Source organism: Clytia hemisphaerica, unplaced genomic scaffold (assembly GCF_902728285.1).
Source record: "Clytia hemisphaerica strain Z4C2 unplaced genomic scaffold, Clytia hemisphaerica genome assembly, whole genome shotgun sequence".
NCBI lineage: Eukaryota > Metazoa > Cnidaria > Hydrozoa > Leptothecata > Clytiidae > Clytia > Clytia hemisphaerica.
The window spans coordinates 1,858,149-1,875,982 of NW_027104146.1; the positions used below are offsets into that span (position 1 = coordinate 1,858,149).

At 37.4% G+C, this 17,834-nt stretch overlaps 3 protein-coding genes across 3 annotated transcripts in view; all 3 read right to left on the reverse strand.

The window, feature by feature from the left end:
• Positions 1–13,629, reverse strand: part of LOC136813906 (pyridoxal kinase-like) — a 217,365-nt gene extending 203,736 nt beyond the window's left edge. Inside the window, exon 1 of the mRNA XM_067070410.1 lies at positions 13,622–13,629. The gene's annotated coding sequence lies outside the window, so the exon portion shown is untranslated. The remainder of the gene's footprint in view (positions 1–13,621) is intronic.
• Positions 4,194–4,697, reverse strand: LOC136813966 (uncharacterized). The gene has a single exon (XM_067070480.1). The coding sequence runs from the start codon at positions 4,695–4,697 to the stop codon at positions 4,194–4,196; it is 504 nt and encodes a 167-aa protein (XP_066926581.1).
• On the reverse strand, positions 8,086–9,887 carry LOC136813967 (uncharacterized). Its single transcript, XM_067070481.1, has 2 exons — positions 8,745–9,887; positions 8,086–8,280 (listed from the first exon to the last, which is right to left on the reverse strand). The coding sequence occupies exons 1-2, from the start codon at positions 9,885–9,887 to the stop codon at positions 8,086–8,088; spliced, it is 1,338 nt and encodes a 445-aa protein (XP_066926582.1).
• Positions 13,630–17,834: the final 4,205 nt, after the last annotated feature.

Genomic DNA, 17,834 nt, shown 5'->3' on the forward strand with positions numbered 1-17,834 from the left:
AATAAAAAATAAGCGCCCCGCTTGAATAAGTGCCCCGCTTGAATAAGCGCCCCCCTCAGAGCCTGAAAAATTAAATAAGCGCCCGGGCGCTTAATCGGTGATTTACGGTATGTTAAAAAAAATTTTTTTTCAACCTTGTTAATCGACCCTGACTAAATGTTAACGATTTTTGCACCCATTTTGCCTAAGCTACCTCCAATATAGAGTAGTTTATCGTTATCGTGTGACTGCTCTCTCTAATCTTTTGATCTATCCTATCCTTTTCGGCTGACCTTCCAGCGCAGCTGGTTTATTTGCTTTGCATTGGAAAGTTGAAGCAAACTTTTGAATGTCTAATTTCTGCTGTTAAAAATTGTCACTTTCTTTTTCAAGAATTTAAAAAAACATTATATACCATAATGATTGGTGATAAAAGAGATGAGAAAAAAACTTGCTCAAGTTGAGGAGGGGGTTGTTTGTACTTTTCTTCGAAAATAGAATACATGTTTTAAAAATGAAGCCAGGTAATCAAAATATTTAGGGAAAATACCCAAAAATAATAATCATGTTAGTACAAAAAGGGTATATATGTAACAGCAATGTATAATAAAGCCTGGATTTACATATGGCCGACATGGTAATAATTCATACTCTAGGGCAACTTTTAAATTGTCGCTTTTTCGTCGCCTCAATCGAATAGGTTAAGCCTTGACAAGGCTTCTAGGCGATGAAAAGCTATAAAAAAGTCAAAGCTTGGAATTTAGGAGACATATAAAATTTTGCTGTCACCATTTTTTTGGCGTTTTATAAATCATCTTGAGCTGAAGTCATTGTTTCTTCTTTGTATGTACAGATGTTTTCACATAAAAACATAAAACTTGGCGGACATCAGACATTCCAACCTTTTTTAATAACTGGCTACAAACCCAACTTAACTGCATTTTTTGTCGTTTTAATGAAAAACCTCTAAGTCCGTAGCTTATTACCCATCTTAGGAGCTGTAAAATCTTAATCTAGGATCCTTGATGTCTACTTTAAGCCATGCAAGTACTGATTGAATGGTCCTCAGAAAACTAAGATTGGAATTAAATACAGCCATAGACACAATTATTATTACCAACACTGAGATGCCAACGTCAAAATACAAAATGTACAAATAGTACAACATTACATGTCATCCTTCCATCTGTCTCAGGGGGTCAGACCAAGGCTCCATCCCCCCCCCCACCTTTATAGTATTTACACAAAGGACATACTTGAACAAATAACGTCGGAACATTCATTGAACCAAGTATCAATACATCCATAACCGCTTTTGCGGACGATTTGATTCTGCTCAGCCCCAGTCTTATGTTTATACAACAAATGCTCTCCTTCTGTGAATCTTATGGTCAAATGATAGGCCTCGAATTGAACAACACTAAAACACAATTCATCATTTCCGGAGATTGCCCATTTCAGAACCATACTGTCGTCATCAAGGGTCAGGATGTCAAGCCCCAACCTACTCTAAAACACCTAGGATTTCTTTGGGACACAAAAGCAAAAAGAATTGCAAACCCGAATTTCAGAACTCTGGGCAGTCACATTCTCGTTGATAGCCAGTGGAATAAGAAAGATGCACCCAAACACAATTGCTACAATATTCAAATCCCAAAGTATTGTACGGAATAGAATTGACTTTAACGTCAAAATCATTTCCTGAGCATTCAAGCAGGCAGTGTCAAGCTGCATTCAAAAGCTTACTTGGCTATTCAAAATATGGTGCCAACGATCTGAATAAAATATCGCGTTGCAGACATAACTCCATACATTGAAAAACCGAAAGATTAATCTTTTAACCCAGCTTATGAAAAAACCCCAAACTTCAATATATCTCATTCACACCCTGGCAAGTTTTGACCGTCAACATTCAGTAGTTCCAAGTATCCTACAGATCTATCTGTGTTCGTGAAAATATTAATGTGATCGGATCAGTAAAATAATCAAAATTTTTTTTTGTAAACATAAACAAATATGGCGGATAAGAAAAAGAGAAAAGTGTTATTGTCACTCTTTGTGGCAATGACAGATAGTGATGGCGACGAAGAAGAGGAATTTATTAACTTTTTACCTACTCTTATGAATGAGTGTACTCAAAGGCAAGACAAAACTAAACAGCGGGTTATTGATTATTTCGAACTTACAGTTTCAAGACTCCCTGATATCGACTTCAAGTCTCACTTCAGGTAAAATAAATACTTTTCACTCACTCCTCGCCTCATTACCAAGATTCAGAAACTCTCTTCTACAAAATGCTATGTCATAATTGCCTAATTATAATATAAAAGGACAGAGATATAAGCACTTTTAGAATAGGTGGAGGCAATTTTTGTGATTTCTGATAGAGTAGAGGGGGATGAAGGTTCAAGGAATTGAATCAATAAAATTTATTTGACATCATTTGTAGGTTGCGACGTGAATCCCTTGAGATTTCGTGTCAAAGACTTTGCACGTCAGAATATTTGCAAAAGGGACAGAAAGGTGGTAGAGAGGAGATCAAACTGGCAAAGAAGTTATGTATGTATTTGTGGTTTTCATCCACCAAAAAAAATAAATAGAAGTATTTCTAGCCGGTATGTATATGTCATCGATTTCCGAATTTTTTATCGACCTTGGTTTCCACGTATTATTATTTTACTAGTTTTAATGGTTCCTTCATCTTCGTCCTTTGACTCTAGCTAATTATTGATATAGTCAATATTTTCAACACCTTTATTTACTTATTTAATTTTCCTTTAGATTTGGTGTCACATATTCGAGTGTTGGTGGTGTTGTGGATAGAGTGACGAAGGCTATTTCTGCCATCATGACGAAACAGGAAATTGTGTAGCCGACTGGCAATCGTCGGAAAGTTGTAGCTCGTGGTTTTCAAGCAATGAAAGGCATTGAAAACGTCATTGGTGCCATTGATGGTAGTCACATACCAATTAGTGAAAGAACGGAAGACAACAAAGTTTACGTTAATAGAAAACATTTTGAGTCTGTTGTACTACAAGGCTGTTGTGATCATGTTTTACGGTTCACGGATTGTTTTACTGGCTTTCCGATTTCACGATGCAAGGGTTTACGAAAATTCTACAATTCGACGAAGAATTATCACTGACCCAGTATCGATGGTTCCTGAGGGATCAATCATACTGGGTGATTCAGCATATAAATTGGAAACGTACATGATGGTACCCTATAAGGATACGGGTAATATGAATCAAACGAAAAGCCGGTACAACTACAAACATTCCGCTACCCGAATGGTAATTGAAAGAGCCTTTGGTTTGTTGAAAGTTCGTTTTTGTAGGCTCAAATACTTGGAGCTTAAAAACTTAGAGCCTTTGAATAAATTCATAATTGCGATGTGTACACTTCACAATTTTTGTATTAATGAGGACCTAAGACTTAATCTTGGATCCTTGTGAAGTTGATTTTGATATTGAGTTTGAGGACGTTGGTCACGATGCGTACTACAATGAGATATATGGGGCTGCTTTACTGGACGCAGATAGAAAAGGAGATGAGATTGCTGAAAGCATGTGATGGTTTGGTTTTTTTTTTTTTTTAAGTTAGTTTTGTTAGCTAGTTAAGTTACTAATGTTCGAAAAATCCTCCTATGTTTTTTAGCCGAAAGAAAAGAATTTTTAGGTTGGATAAAATTTTCTCAAAGAGACATAAGAAATTACAATCATTTACTTTAGGTGATAAATATAATTTTCCAAAAACCTTGTTCTATAGTTGTGGAATGTAATATTGTTTACGTATTTTAGTTTTTTTTGTAATTTTAAGAATTATTTGCACTGAATTATTTAAATGTACATAAAGTTAAATGAATTATTTATATCAACTTATATAACTTGTACACGTTTTTTATAAGAATAAACTAAGAACACATGACTTCGATGGTCAAAGAACAAGATTTTAAGGCTTCGTGGACTCTGAAAACTTAGCTTATAGTATGAAAATGGACAAAAATACTCAGAAATTGGTGAAGAAATTAAGAAAAAAGAACATATTTAAGCTTTAAACTAGAAAGGTTGAGAGCATCCAGAGGCTTTAAAATTTTGGCTGTTGTCATAAAAAAACGTAAAACATAAAAAACAGTAAACAAACATAAATCCTCGATCGTAAAATGCCATTTTTTCATTGTGTCTATTTTGAATTCTTTCCTCTTTTGCCTGCTCTCACTCTTGCCTCTTTTCTTCCCACGACTGCATCCACTGTAACAACTGGTTTGACGCAGTGACGGCGGCGGGGACGTACTTTCCTCTTTTTCTCTTTTTGTCTTTCTTCGATTTTCTTCTCTTTCGCTCCTTCAATGTCAATTCTGCCCTATCAACGTCTTCGTCAGCTTTTCTTTCATCATCACTATCATCACTACTTTCATCGCTATCGATCTCGTCGTCCTCGTCGTCTTCTTCTTTCGGGCTTTTCGTCTTATTGCTATTGGTCTTTTCGCTGGTCATAACTTCACCACATGAACTGATCGTTATGCGTGGCTCAATTTTTGGCTGTCCACCGAGAACTTCATCAAGTTCATCGAAGAACTTCGACTTCTTTGGTGAACCACCTGATTGTAAACGATTGTGATTTTTTGCTTTTTTGTACGGCTTGCGTATTGTGTCAAAACGTGTCGAACACTGTTCTGCGTCTGGCAAATCATCCTCTTTCTCGCCACGTTTAACCATTTCTGCCACAACATCATTTCTAATTAGATTCCAAGCTTTTGTTTGCGTGTATCGAGGCGAATCAATCATTGGTAGTACTTTTTGTAGACCTGGATCAGATAAAGTGTCCAGTTTTTTGACCAACGATATGTCTTTTTTTTTGTTACTTGACGACGATGGTGGAGCATTATCAGTAATAAGATTTTTGGAGCAAGTTGGTGTTTCACTGCCCGGGACCACTTGTTGTTCGATATCCAATGCATTGTTTTTGGTTTGTTTTTTAGAAGGTTTTGTGTGTTTTTTTCGACGATTTTGTTTTTGTTTTTTTCGATTGCAAAGAAGCAGCTTCCACAGCTCCTGGTCGACATTTGATGTGGCACTTCAGAGATTTCTTTTTATTAATGTCTGCATATTCAGAAAGCTTGATGTTTCGAATGTCATCTTGTGACTCATCCAGTAAGCTTTCCTGCTGCTCAATGACTCAGAATCCGACGACATGATGATAAATTTTCAATCTCGAAACTTGATTGACTGCTAAAACTTCTCAATCAGAACCTGTGTATTTTTATTTTTTTGATCCGATGACGCCCCCTTTTTGTTTACATAATGTCCCTCCCTACCGAATAATTTATGCACATTATGCGTTGCTAAGTCAGGTGACTATCCGAATAATATTCCCGGAAACACTTCCAAATCTCTCAGAAGGTTCACAAAATGGTGGTGTTTCTGGGAAATGGCATTTTTGCCTAAGTTTAGTGGAGAAAATTGAGAGTTGATTTATGGAAATCCCAGGAACACAGGAAATGATGAAAACACATCACCTCGAGAGGTAAGGTGTGTCTGGGAAAAGGTTTTTGCCAAAAACACCCAGAAAACCATGAAAGGTTAAGAAAAGGTGTTTTAGGTAAAAGTGTTTTTTTTTTTGACATGAAAGGTTCAGGCTCTATATTGAGCAAATATTATTGTAATTTTAATCAGCAAGATTTTTTAAAGCTGTTAAAAAAAATTACAAAATTGAGTACAAATGACTTTTCAAATACCTCCAGGTGCTTTTGGAACACCCCTGTCTTCGTGCATTTCTAATTGTTCCAACATTCTCCTCCTTGGCATAGTCGTTTGGGAGAATGCGACCAGGCGACGGTCTTTTGAATAACTACATGTTTTTTTTCTATAACCATGACATTTATTAGTATGTGCAGACTCAGTTTTTGGTATCTTTATCATTTGTTGGCTCTTTTGTTTTAAGAACAATATAAAGCTAAGCGTAATGCGAGCCTGACATAGCGCCATAGGGGCAGACACTTGCTTATAAAAAAAAACGTGTACAGTAATTACTTCAGCAGAAAAAGATCTTATAAGTTGCTATTTTGTCATTCTGCATTAATGATGGAGTAGTACATTTTGGATTTGTTCGCTTTGCGAAAACAGAATGTTCGTTCCGCAAGCCCTTTTATGTTGATTTTGATGCTTGTTTAACGCTTGGCGCATGTAACTCGCCTGCAGGGACATTTTTCCCTGCAATGCAGGTTCAGTCTGATTGGCCAGATTTGGTGCGTAGTACTTTCACACATATTTTGATAATTTCGATGCGCGCATAATTTATGGAAAAAGCTGACTCTGCAGAAAAAAAGGAAACAAATGAAAATGAAAACATAAATTCATTTAGAAACAAAATGGCTGTTGGCTGGTGTGCCGTGTCAGACTGCACACGAGCGGGGAATGGTTTGGAACAATCAAAATATCGGTAGCATGTCAACTATCTTTATTGATATCAGAAGGTTCAAACTAGAAAAGTAAAAAATGACAAACATAAGGACTAGAAAAACAAAAAACAAAACAGAAATTTTCTAAGTTCTGAGGCTAGTGTAGTACTAGCCAAAGATGGCTCAGAGAAAGACAAGTCTTAAGACAAAACACTATTATCAAATTCATTGTATAATTATATGATGTAATAGTATAAAGTAAAAGTGAAAGATAGACTAAAAATATCTACCCTAACCTAAGTCCAGTGCTGTGCCTCAACACTGGACTGGTGAGCTGATGGGAGAACAAAAAGCAAAACAAAAACAAAAATGTGGCCATGCAAAAAGGTTGCAAGAAGAGGAGTGGCAAAAGAAACTTACCAAATTGGCCACATGTGTGAGCTGGTGAAAATAGCCAAAAGAAACCACTACTGATGTGTTGACTGATCAGTGAGTGTGTGTGCAAGTGTAAAGTGTATTAACAAAAATAAAAAAGTGTATTAAATTTGTTGCATCCTCTCAAGAAAACATACATCTTGACTCTATGAAGTATTCTCAAGAATGAATAGAAAAATGACACAAATCAACTCTTATATGTAAATTTAAAGAAAAACAACAATGTTTTTAAAATTGAGCAAAAGCTTTTCGATTAAAAATCATCTTCAGTGCTACAAATGATGTTAAAAATTGGAAATCAAAAAAGTTACAATTTATGTGTTTAAAAGCAATTAAGTGTAGTAAAAAACTGGATAAAAGAAACATCATAAAATACAAAAGGCAATGCATGTTAAGAGAATATGTAAAAAGTAATTAAAATAATTGACTAAGTTACTCCATTTCGGAAAAGAATTAATCGGTTTGAGTCTAGTTGGTCATTTAAAGACGGTCTCTTGAGGGCTATGATAGATGCCTCTAAGTTCTTCCGTAAACCAGTTTTCTCAGAGGCATTAAAAATAACCTTCCAAACGAATTGATGATTAGGGAATTTACGCAGGTGTTTGGCTGGTTCAGAGTTTTTGTCAATGTTTTCATGTTCCCCCCATCTGGTTTCGACGTTTCTTTCGGTTTCTCCAACATAATTATGTCCTCAAGAGACCGTCTTTAAATGACCAACTAGACTCAAACCGATTAATTCTTTTCCGAAATGGAGTAACTTAGTCAATTATTTTAATTACTTTTTACATATTCTCTTAACATGCATTGCCTTTTGTATTTTATGATGTTTCTTTTATCCAGTTTTTTACTACACTTAATTGCTTTTAAACACATAAATTGTAACTTTTTTGATTTCCAATTTTTAACATCATTTGTAGCACTGAAGATGATTTTTAATCGAAAAGCTTTTGCTCAATTTTAAAAACATTGTTGTTTTTCTTTAAATTTACTTTTGGAATGGCAAAATTTCAAAGAAACTCTTATATGCATGTGTGAGAAATCACTGCAGACCAATTATAAACTAATTATAAAAAGAGAAACGCTTTTTTATAAGAATATTTAAATCTAAGAAACATATTTTAATGCAAAATAAATGTGCTTATAAAGAAAATAGAAAATGATACTTTTTATAGGAAACAAAGTATGTGAAATATTTTAGCAAGAAGGAAATTATTTCCCCTTTTCTAATTAGACATTAGTTCATTTTACACTCCCCTCAAAAGGGGAATTATTTACTTTGTGGAAAGATCAATGTTTGTAGCAATCTTACCAAGACCAGTCATTATATCAGAGTCATCAGCTCTATGTATTACAACCAAACCACGTACAGCTCTCGATGTTTCACGAAAGACATTTTCGTTAGCATTTCTGTATTGGATGATCGCTTTTCGAGGTAAACCATCATTCGAAAGCTCCAAACTGACAACCTGACCATACGTATATGACTGACATATAATAGAGTCGATTTTTCGAAATATGATACGTCACCAACATTGATTGAGTCATTGATAAACCACTTTTGTTGCTTCATAAGCTTGGGTACGTGTACGAGTAACCAAACTTCAAACCAGGTTTCATAGATTTTCTGGTTCTCCTTTAAAATTTTCGTCGGATTTTCACTTGTTAACATAATACCATCAGGACATCTTTCGTTGTTTCTTCCAAGTAGAAGACGATTAGGTGTGATAAGGTCCATAACTTCAAAATCACCTGTTATGTTCCCAATTGCCAATGGAAGATTATTTATCGTATTAGCAATAGTTGCTCCAAGGGTTTCCCACTGCATCAGCGAGAGTCGATGGTTGTGAGCATTTTTCTCTATCGAAAGGTTGATTTCCTTTATCTTCCTCTCGACCTTGCCATGGAAGTTGTGTCCTTGGACAGGACATACCTTGAAATCGATCTTCCTGTTCGTCATCAGCTGAGATTTCAGATCTCGAATGTCCAGTCTCATGTCTTTGCACCCCTTTACAAGTTGAGTACCTTCGTCACAGAGCAGTTTGGCAGGGAATCCGTGATCACATGCAAATCTCGTAAAAGCAAGCATGAAAGCTGGTGTTGAATAATCGTCCATTAATTTGATCGAAACAGCAGACGTTGAGCAGCAACAGAAGACCACAAGCCATATCTTAACAGTCGTTCGTTTATGTTGTGGGGAATATGACATATGTGGTCCTGAGAGATCAATTTGGGAGTGGAAGAAGGCTGGTGCGATGGTCAGGTTTGAAACTGATACTGGGCCCATTGCAATGTTAACTGTCCGCTTCATGAGGTATCGACATCTCTCACATGACTCGCGCACTTGTTTCACCAACTGCCTCCCCTCGATTATGTACGCTTTCATCAAGACAAAACGGTGAGTTGTCTCAATGCCAGAGTGTTTGACTGTTGGGTGATTCCAATGCACATCCATGACAATGCTGAATGCCACAGGTGAGTTCTTCTCCAGAATTGGCACACAGAAAGACGAACGAGTGAGATCCTTCATCACTGTTGTGAATTGACCAACGATGGATACTTCTTGCTCGGGAAGAATTCGACCGGTGTAAACAAGAATACCATCTTTTTCTCTGGAGATCTTCTGGTATTGTTGTGGTTTCAGGAAGTGTTTGACTTCTATTGTTCCTTTCCTAAAGAAATATGATTCTGCATCCTTCATCAAATCTTGACTTGGTGGCTTAGAAGAATGCTTAGATTTCCGAGTTTGATTGATGAACTTCATGACAAAGTTAAGGATTCGAATAACCTTCTGAAAACAATGTTGATTAGGATCAATAATGTAACCTGAGAATTTGTAGCGTTTCTTGAATTCGTCTAACCATTCAGTCGTAGATAAGTGGACTTCGAATTGATTGACGGATAACTCCTTTTTGATTTCTGAGAGTTCGCTTTGTTCCAACGTGATCTCTTCAACACGCTTTGCCGGAAATTCAGACTTTGGTAGATGCATCCATGGTTGACCATTGATCCATGGAGATTCTGGTTTGACATCATGAATTGTTGCTCCTCTTCTAGTGCCAACATCAACAACCATTTGTTTTGACCTGATATGGTACCATTGATCTTTGGTGGTGAAACGATGTATCTCGATGACTCTGCTCCTAACCCATTGTTTCAAGGTTTTCTGGTCATTTGATATCCAGTGTAGTGATATCTGGATGATTTGAAGAAGGATTTGAAAGAGCGACGAACAATCTCTCCTGTATGAGCATTGATCAGCGATGCCATTAGTTCAGCACGAGGAAGTGTCAAATCTTTTGGAACCATTCGTGAACGTGCAAACACCAACTGACAAGAGAATGTTCCATCCTTTCGAAGGAATCTAGCATAGATGCCAACACAGATAGTTGTTTGACTGGAATCACCAAAATCCAAGGTTTCAACGTCAAGTGAGACTGCATCTTCTGGGACCACAAGGCGTTTGAATCTCAAATGATTGATTTCGGACATCATCTCAAAGTGGGATAACCAGACTGGTCTCAGTTCCTCTGGTATTGCATCATCCCAGCTGAGTTGGCGATCAGTTAATTCTCGTAAATCAATTTTCATTGCAGCTATCAATGGGACAATCTTTCCGGTTATGTCGAATATCTCTCCAACTTTTGATAGACAGTGTCGACGTGTCAGAACATCAGGAATCAAATTGGTTGAATTGGAACTTTTCTTACCTCTACGTTTGGGCGCAAAGTTGAGATCTGGAATAGACAATGACAATTCGTCAGATTTGGAAAACCACTTCATTCCACCAACACCAACGGAAATGCCATCTTCAGTCAAATGTGATGGTGGGTTTTCTCCAGAAATTGTGATGCCTTTCAGATTGAAAGCACCTTTGGATGTTACAATTTGAAGCTCATCAGCACGTTTGTAAGCTTCTTCTTTGGTGTCAGTTCCAGTAATGCAATCATCCACATATACGTCTTTTTGGATGATTTGGTTGACTTCAGGGGACTCCTGGCTGTTCATTTCAGCAATACGTCTGAGAGCGAATTCCGATTGGTTACCACTTGATTTAATACCATAGATTAAAGTTTTGATAACTTTCTCTTTCGGAATTTTGGTAGGATCCAATTCTTCATTCCATAGGTAACGTTGCAATGATCTTGGTGTAGTTTGACAGTATTGTACATCTTGCTTACATCGCTGTGGATACCTACAGGGTGTATTTGAAATCGGATCATGAGATCTTGTAGTTTGTTGAGGTTGTTAGTTCCCTTTGCTAATATGTCGTTCAAACTGTGTCCGGATGCTGTTGGGTGAGAAGCATCAAAGACAATACGGCATGGAGTGCTGATGGATGAAGGCTTCCATACAGCTCGCCAAGGGATGAAGTTCTGGATACTGCTTAAACGCAGCATTTCTTGTTGTGAAGATGGAAGGTCTTGGACATAGGCGACAAAACCAAGGGTCTCCAACTTCTTCTCTGAAGTGATGATGTCATCCTTGTCCTGTTTGTTCTCTGGTTTGCAAAGTTTCTTGAGCTGCTGGTTGTAAACCTTTAAAGCAATGTCTTTATTTGGTGCCAATCTTGAAGGGTCTTTAATCAGTGGTAAGGTTGCAGTCACAGTGTTCGTTTTGCTATCAAAGGATACTGAGTTGTTTATGAGTTCTTGTTCAGCTTCCTCTCTGATGCTCAAATCATGAGTATGATCTGATTCCTTGCATGTCCTGCAGCTGCGACATTTCACACAACGATATGTGATTTCTGTTCCTGTGGTTTCAACTTCGTCAAAGCGTTTCAGTTTGGATGTGAAGGACAGTCTCTTCAGATCAGGGTTAATTTGTACACCCCATTTATAGAGCTTCAATTGATCGGTGAAGAAATCCATTGCTTGATCTTCACTGAAGTAGGATTGGTGGATTGCTGTAAAAATCTCATGGGGTCCTCCGATTACTCCCCTTCCACCATCGGCGTTCTTGAAAACAGATTCGTAGATACCCAGACCAGATGGTAGCTGATAGATTAACTTGGGATGATAACGAATATACTTCATACCTATCATCATATGGACGTCGCCACCAACCACTGGTGCAGGTTTTGGAAGAGTTGTAGAGGAGCCACTTGCGATGTGTGACTGCTTGATGTCGTTCATGACTTCGCTCAACGGGTACTGTGGAAATGTTTCTGTAATAGCATCCATGCAGATCCCACATACTGAAGCTTGTTTTCCATCAGCTAGTGGTAAGTGAATGCTGTAAATTCCATTGTTGGTTTCTGTTGATGTACCACCAACACCTCCAATACGCATGGTTCCTGATGACACTTGGGTTGCATTGTCACCAAGGAGTGAGATTGCTGATTTTTTGACGATAAAATCACTGCATCCATTGTCATAAAATATGGTCATACGATTCTTGTTAACATTGATAGTTTGAAGTAAATAGATACCTCTGTGCTCGTCCTTCTTTGGTGTTGAAATGTTGGATGGGAAGGCAGCATGAAAGATACTGATGTCCTTTGCAAATCTTGGTAGGTTTGCACTCTTCATGTATCTGTCTTTGAAGAGTTGAAGAACATCTTGATTTTCCTGTGAGTTTTTCTGCTCCTCACAGACCAGAACATGTTTGCGGATTGGATACTTCGCATGTGATGGATGTGGACAGGTGAATGTGCTTTGACATCTATGTCTTCCGGATGAAACATCAGCACCAGGGAACAAGCATTGGTGACAGAAGTCCTTCTTGCGAAGCAATGAATATCGATGTCCAGGTGTCATCTCGACGAACTTCTTGCAAGTGAAATATTGGATGAGTTGAATCTTGTTGGGTCCATTGGTTGCGATGTGGTCATCACTGCCGTCAGGACTGTCACAGATTGAACATGTTGGATTCGGCAGTGGACCAGAAGTGTAGGTGCTGTTTGAAGATGAATTTCGATTGCCTCGATTGCCTCTTGAATCTGAATTCTTTAGAGGTTGCTTTTTCTTGGAATCGGATGCCACTGAATTGAAGATAAGTACTTTCTGTTGTTCGAGCTGCAGTTCCTTCTCGAGAAACTTAATGAATCTCAACCATGTTGTTTTGGGGGATAACGTTTCGTTGGAAATTGAGGTTAGCCATCTGGTCAATCTGGTAGTGCCAATGGTGCGATAAATCTGGTTCAAGCCATCACCGTAGAATAAATGTTCTTCTATATTGTGTTCGACGGCAAGTTTCATCAATTCTTTGATAATATTGATAAGATTGTTGAGAGAGTTGATGAGATTGTCAGAATCTTGTTTGCGGTTGAGCGATTCATTTTCGGTGAGTGAATGTAATTTCTTTGATAAGAGTAGTTTGGTGTCACCATAAGCAGACTTCAGACGCGACCACATCTCGTCAATGTCATCTAGGGTCGTGACGAGTGACAGGGCAGCACCTTTCAGTAGATTGTTTTTCAGTAGGTCTGGAAGCATATGATGAGGGGTTGTACGATGATAAATCTTTTCGAATGCTGTTTTGAACGAATAGATATCCATCGGACTGTCGTAGCCAGAGAATTTGTCAAGACGTATGTTGAGTTTGGACTCATCGAAACTACGTTGTTTGTAGACATCTCTTGTGGTGAGTGAGTCATTGAGCATCTCTTGGTATTTGGCTTCTGATTTACAGAGTCCTTTATGCTGTTTGCCTATCTCGCCTAACTTATCGAGAAGTTCTGTGTCGTTGATATCTGATTGTAGTAAACGTTCATACCTCTCCGAAATTTGGATGACTGTAGTTGCTAGGGATGTCGAAGAATTTTTCAGCTCGATGAGTTGAGCATCACTTATTGCGTCGAAATCAGGTGATAAACTGGACTTGACGAGGGCCATACTTTGGGTGATGGAATCAATGTTCATGTAGATACGTTTGTACGTCCTTGCATCATCAGAAGACTTGAGAGATCTTTTTTGACTTCGATTGAGTTGTCGTTTGTAATTATTTGAGTTTAAGACAAACTCTTTGATGGTAGCAAGGGTCGAGTTGATGAATGATAACAGCTTGGCATCTTCTGGACTGGGATCGTCAGTGGTTTCGTCTTGGTTGAGAACGTCCAAACGATATTGACGTAATTTGAGTCGAAATTGTTCTTTCAAGCGTTTCATCTAACTGTGGTATTGGACAACCATCCACTTGAACTTCATCAACGATATCGGTTACTTGCTCGGACATGAGCATGACATCATTCATTACGGATGTCATTTTGGAAGGGCAATTTAACGTTCAATACGATGTCTTCAAGTGAAGAGGAATGGTCTTCGAGTGATTGCAAAATAGATAGTAAGGATAATCGATGTACCTCAACAGATTTGATGATTGGTTGAAGTGTGAGTTGATCGGCTGAGGATCTTGAAGTGAGTTGATCGGCTGAGGATCTTGAAGTGAGTTGATCGGCTGAGGATCTTGAAGTGAGTTGATCGGCTGAGGATCTTGAAGTGAGTTGATCAGCTGAGGATCTTGAAGTGAGTTGATCGGCTGAGGATCTTGAAGTGAGTTGATCGGCTGAGGATCTTGAAGTGAGTTGATCGACTGAGGATCTTGAAGTGAGTTGATCGGCTGAGGATCTTGAAGTGAGTTGATCGGCTGAGGATCTTGAAGTGAGTTGATCGGCTGAGGATCTTGAAGTGAGTTGATCGGCTGAGGATCTTGAAGTGAGTTGATCGGCTGAGGATCTTGAAGTGAGTTGAGGGACCTTCTCTCCAGTATTGTTGAAGATACGGTAGTTGATGCGGGGATTTCGTCTACCAGACAAACATACAGTGCACTTTGTTTGAATGTGCCGTGTCAGTCTGCACACGAGCGGGGAATGGTTTGGAACAATCAAAATATCGGTAGCATGTCAACTATCTTTATTGATATCAGAAGGTTCAAACTAGAAAAGTAAAAAATGACAAACATAAGGACTAGAAAAACAAAAAACAAAACAGAAATTTTCTAAGTTCTGAGGCTAGTGTAGTACTAGCCAAAGATGGCTCAGAGAAAGACAAGTCTTAAGACAAAACACTATTATCAAATTCATTGTATAATTATATGATGTAATAGTATAAAGTAAAAGTGAAAGATAGACTAAAAATATCTACCCTAACCTAAGTCCAGTGCTGTGCCTCAACACTGGACTGGTGAGCTGATGGGAGAACAAAAAGCAAAACAAAAACAAAAATGTGGCCATGCAAAAAGGTTGCAAAAAGAGGAGTGGCAAAAGAAACTTACCAAATTGGCCACATGTGTGAGCTGGTGAAAATAGCCAAAAGAAAACACTACTGATGTGTTGACTGATCAGTGAGTGTGTGTGCAAGTGTAAAGTGTATTAACAAAAATAAAAAAGTGTATTAAATTTGTTGCATCCTCTCAAGAAAACATACATCTTGACTCTATGAAGTATTCTCAAGAATGAATAGAAAAATGACACAAATCAACTCTTATATACATGTGTGAGAAATCACTGCAGACCAATTATAAACTAATTATAAAAAGAGAAACGCTTTTTTATAAGAATATTTAAATCTAAGAAACATATTTTAACATAGTCTAAATACATGGCTCTTATGTTTTGATGTGGTTTTTAGTAGTTTTGAAAGTCTTTAGAGCTTGTGAAATAAGAGTTTGTATGGTAAGTTTGCAATGGTAATGTGTGTTTGCCTGGGTTTCCAAAGTTCAGAAAGTTTGTCAACAAGGGTTCACACACAGACTGTTTCAGACCATTATTATTATTATTATTATTAATTTATTTGGTAAAGCAGGTCAGGTTCTATATACAAAACTATATACAATTATACACAATTCTGTACATATTGGCAGTAAAAAACTGATGTGGACCTACTGGCTAAAAAACGAAAAAGTAAAATCTTGTGAATCAAGCTAAAAGTTGGATGAATCGAGCTAAAAGTTAGTTGAATCTACCTGCACCAAGCTCTATAATCTTAGAACTTTGTGAGGTGAGGTATTTTTTGCTTATTCTAAGATTATGAGCTTGGATTCCCAGGCTAGATAAAACCTAGGCGTGATTCAAAATCTTCGAGATTTCTGAAATGCCAGAAGAAGAAAATGTATACAAAAAATCTCATTATTTTGGTTAGCAGAATTTTTGCTGTGGGAAAAATATTCTTAATTCAAGCAAACATGATCATTGACAATTTAAACAAAGATTTTCTACGGTTGATACATTATTCAGATAAAGCAGCATGAAAATAATCCTTACTTGAGGGTTGTTTTGTTTTTCATGGGTTTGAAGACTGTATGAGTAGCATATGAGAATGAGTCATTGTTTGATGTTGAATATATTTTTGCCACAACAATTAAACAGTAATGCTTTGATTGAACCGTGAAAATTAGGCACACGTAAAGCATATAGAAAAAAGCTCATCATCGAATTGATTTTGGCAATGGATTCAAGTCCAGTTTATGTCACGGCGATCTGAGTTTGAATCTTTGATCCGCGCGGCAAGCAAAGTAAGACTGTATCGGTGCCGGTAAAACCTGCTTTATCGGAAAATTTGCAATCTCAGCAAAATTACGGTTTGTAGCTGGTTCCTAAAGAATTTTGCGGCTCAGTCGGACTCAGCCGAGGCAAACCTTTATACTCTCTAACCAGTTCCTTGCTTTCCGTATTATATTATTATAACAAGTCCTTTGGCGTTCTTCGTTATGCGATGTTACGATGCGTAGTTAGCAAATAGTACAGAATGCGGTTTTCACATCATTTACATGTTGAATCGGACTGTGCCGTTGGTATTTACAAGTGTTTTTTGGTTTTTGATCGATTGTTTTGAATTTTAATTCTTATACAGCCATGGATTTCAAGCAAATTTTTCTTGATTCATGCAAAGATTTTAAATTGACTGTCACCTCAAAGCTTAAAGAGTTGAATAACTTTCGTGTTTCAAGCTTAGATGTTGTTAAAACTTTAAAAAGCCAGTCAATTCATGAACAAGTTTTTAAAGGTTGTTTCAAAGAAGGTGAGCTCAGTACTTTGAGGCTAATATGGAAAGTTTTTGGCAGTGAATCAATCATGAGGTTTAACGAGCATAAGGATCTTTCTCTTGTGTGTCCTCTCATGTATGTCACCCTCCCCCACGATAATGATTTGGAACGTGGCGATCTGGTCATCCCGGTCTGCAAGCTTCCCCCTTTAACTGAGTCTACTGAGGATCAAAGTATGAGAATATTTGTTCCTAGTGACAGTGATGATCTGGAGGAAGCAAGCGTTCCACTGGATGAACTATTCCACTTTAATCCAAAAGTCCTACCTGAGCAACGGCTGGTTGGCTTTGAAATTTCAACGCGCAACGAGCGAAACTTTCTCAGCGTGAAGATTGATCATGGTCTGAATGTTGATGACTATATTGTTGTCCGAGGTAAACATTATAAAATCACAGACATTCACCCTGACGATTGTTTTACAAAAGTTGAAGGCTCAAGGAACATGATCTACGTTGATCGCAATTTTGAAAATAATGTGAACAATCAGCCGTTGCGGTTTAAGAGAATGATTTACATCCATGGGAAGTTGTTAAATATTCCAGTTAGCAAGTTGAAAGTTTTTCGTGGTTTTTCTGTTAACTTTACACATAATAGAAATGACACCAACCATGGAGAGATGTGTATTAAGTTCTCTTGTGTTGTTTTCAACTCTGGTGGTTTTTTTACTAGAAATTTAGCTATTACAGAGGCAGATATATAGATTATGTTTATAATTAGAGCATGAGCAATTTATCTATTTTGAGATTTTTATTTGACAGTTTAACTACCAATATCTTCATTTTTTGATACCCAAGATTGCAAACTAGAAAATATAGACAAAAAGTGTTAAGCAGCGGTAGTTGTGTATATTTTTCAGTTCTTCTTGTTCACTTCTTAACCAGTTGGGAAAATTTCAGATAATCATTGATTAAGTTTTTTAAAAAATATGGACCTTTTGCTTGTTAGGTTGTTTTTTCTTATTATTGTTTTATTATTGCCCTTTAAAACTATTCAACATGAAATCACGCCAGGCAAAAAGGTCTATAGAAACAATGATGGC

Bases quoted from the DNA above. Each gene is read 5' to 3' on its own strand.
- LOC136813966 (XM_067070480.1), bottom strand. From the start codon at position 4,697: ATGGTTAAACGTGGCGAGAAAGAGGATGATTTGCCAGACGCAGAACAG.
- LOC136813967 (XM_067070481.1), bottom strand. From the start codon at position 9,887: ATGGTTGTTGATGTTGGCACTAGAAGAGGAGCAACAATTCATGATGTC. The intron at 8,281-8,744 runs GTATGTCCTGTC...ACGTATGGTCAG, and splicing joins ACAGGAAGATCGATTTCAAG to GTTGTCAGTTTGGAGCTTTC.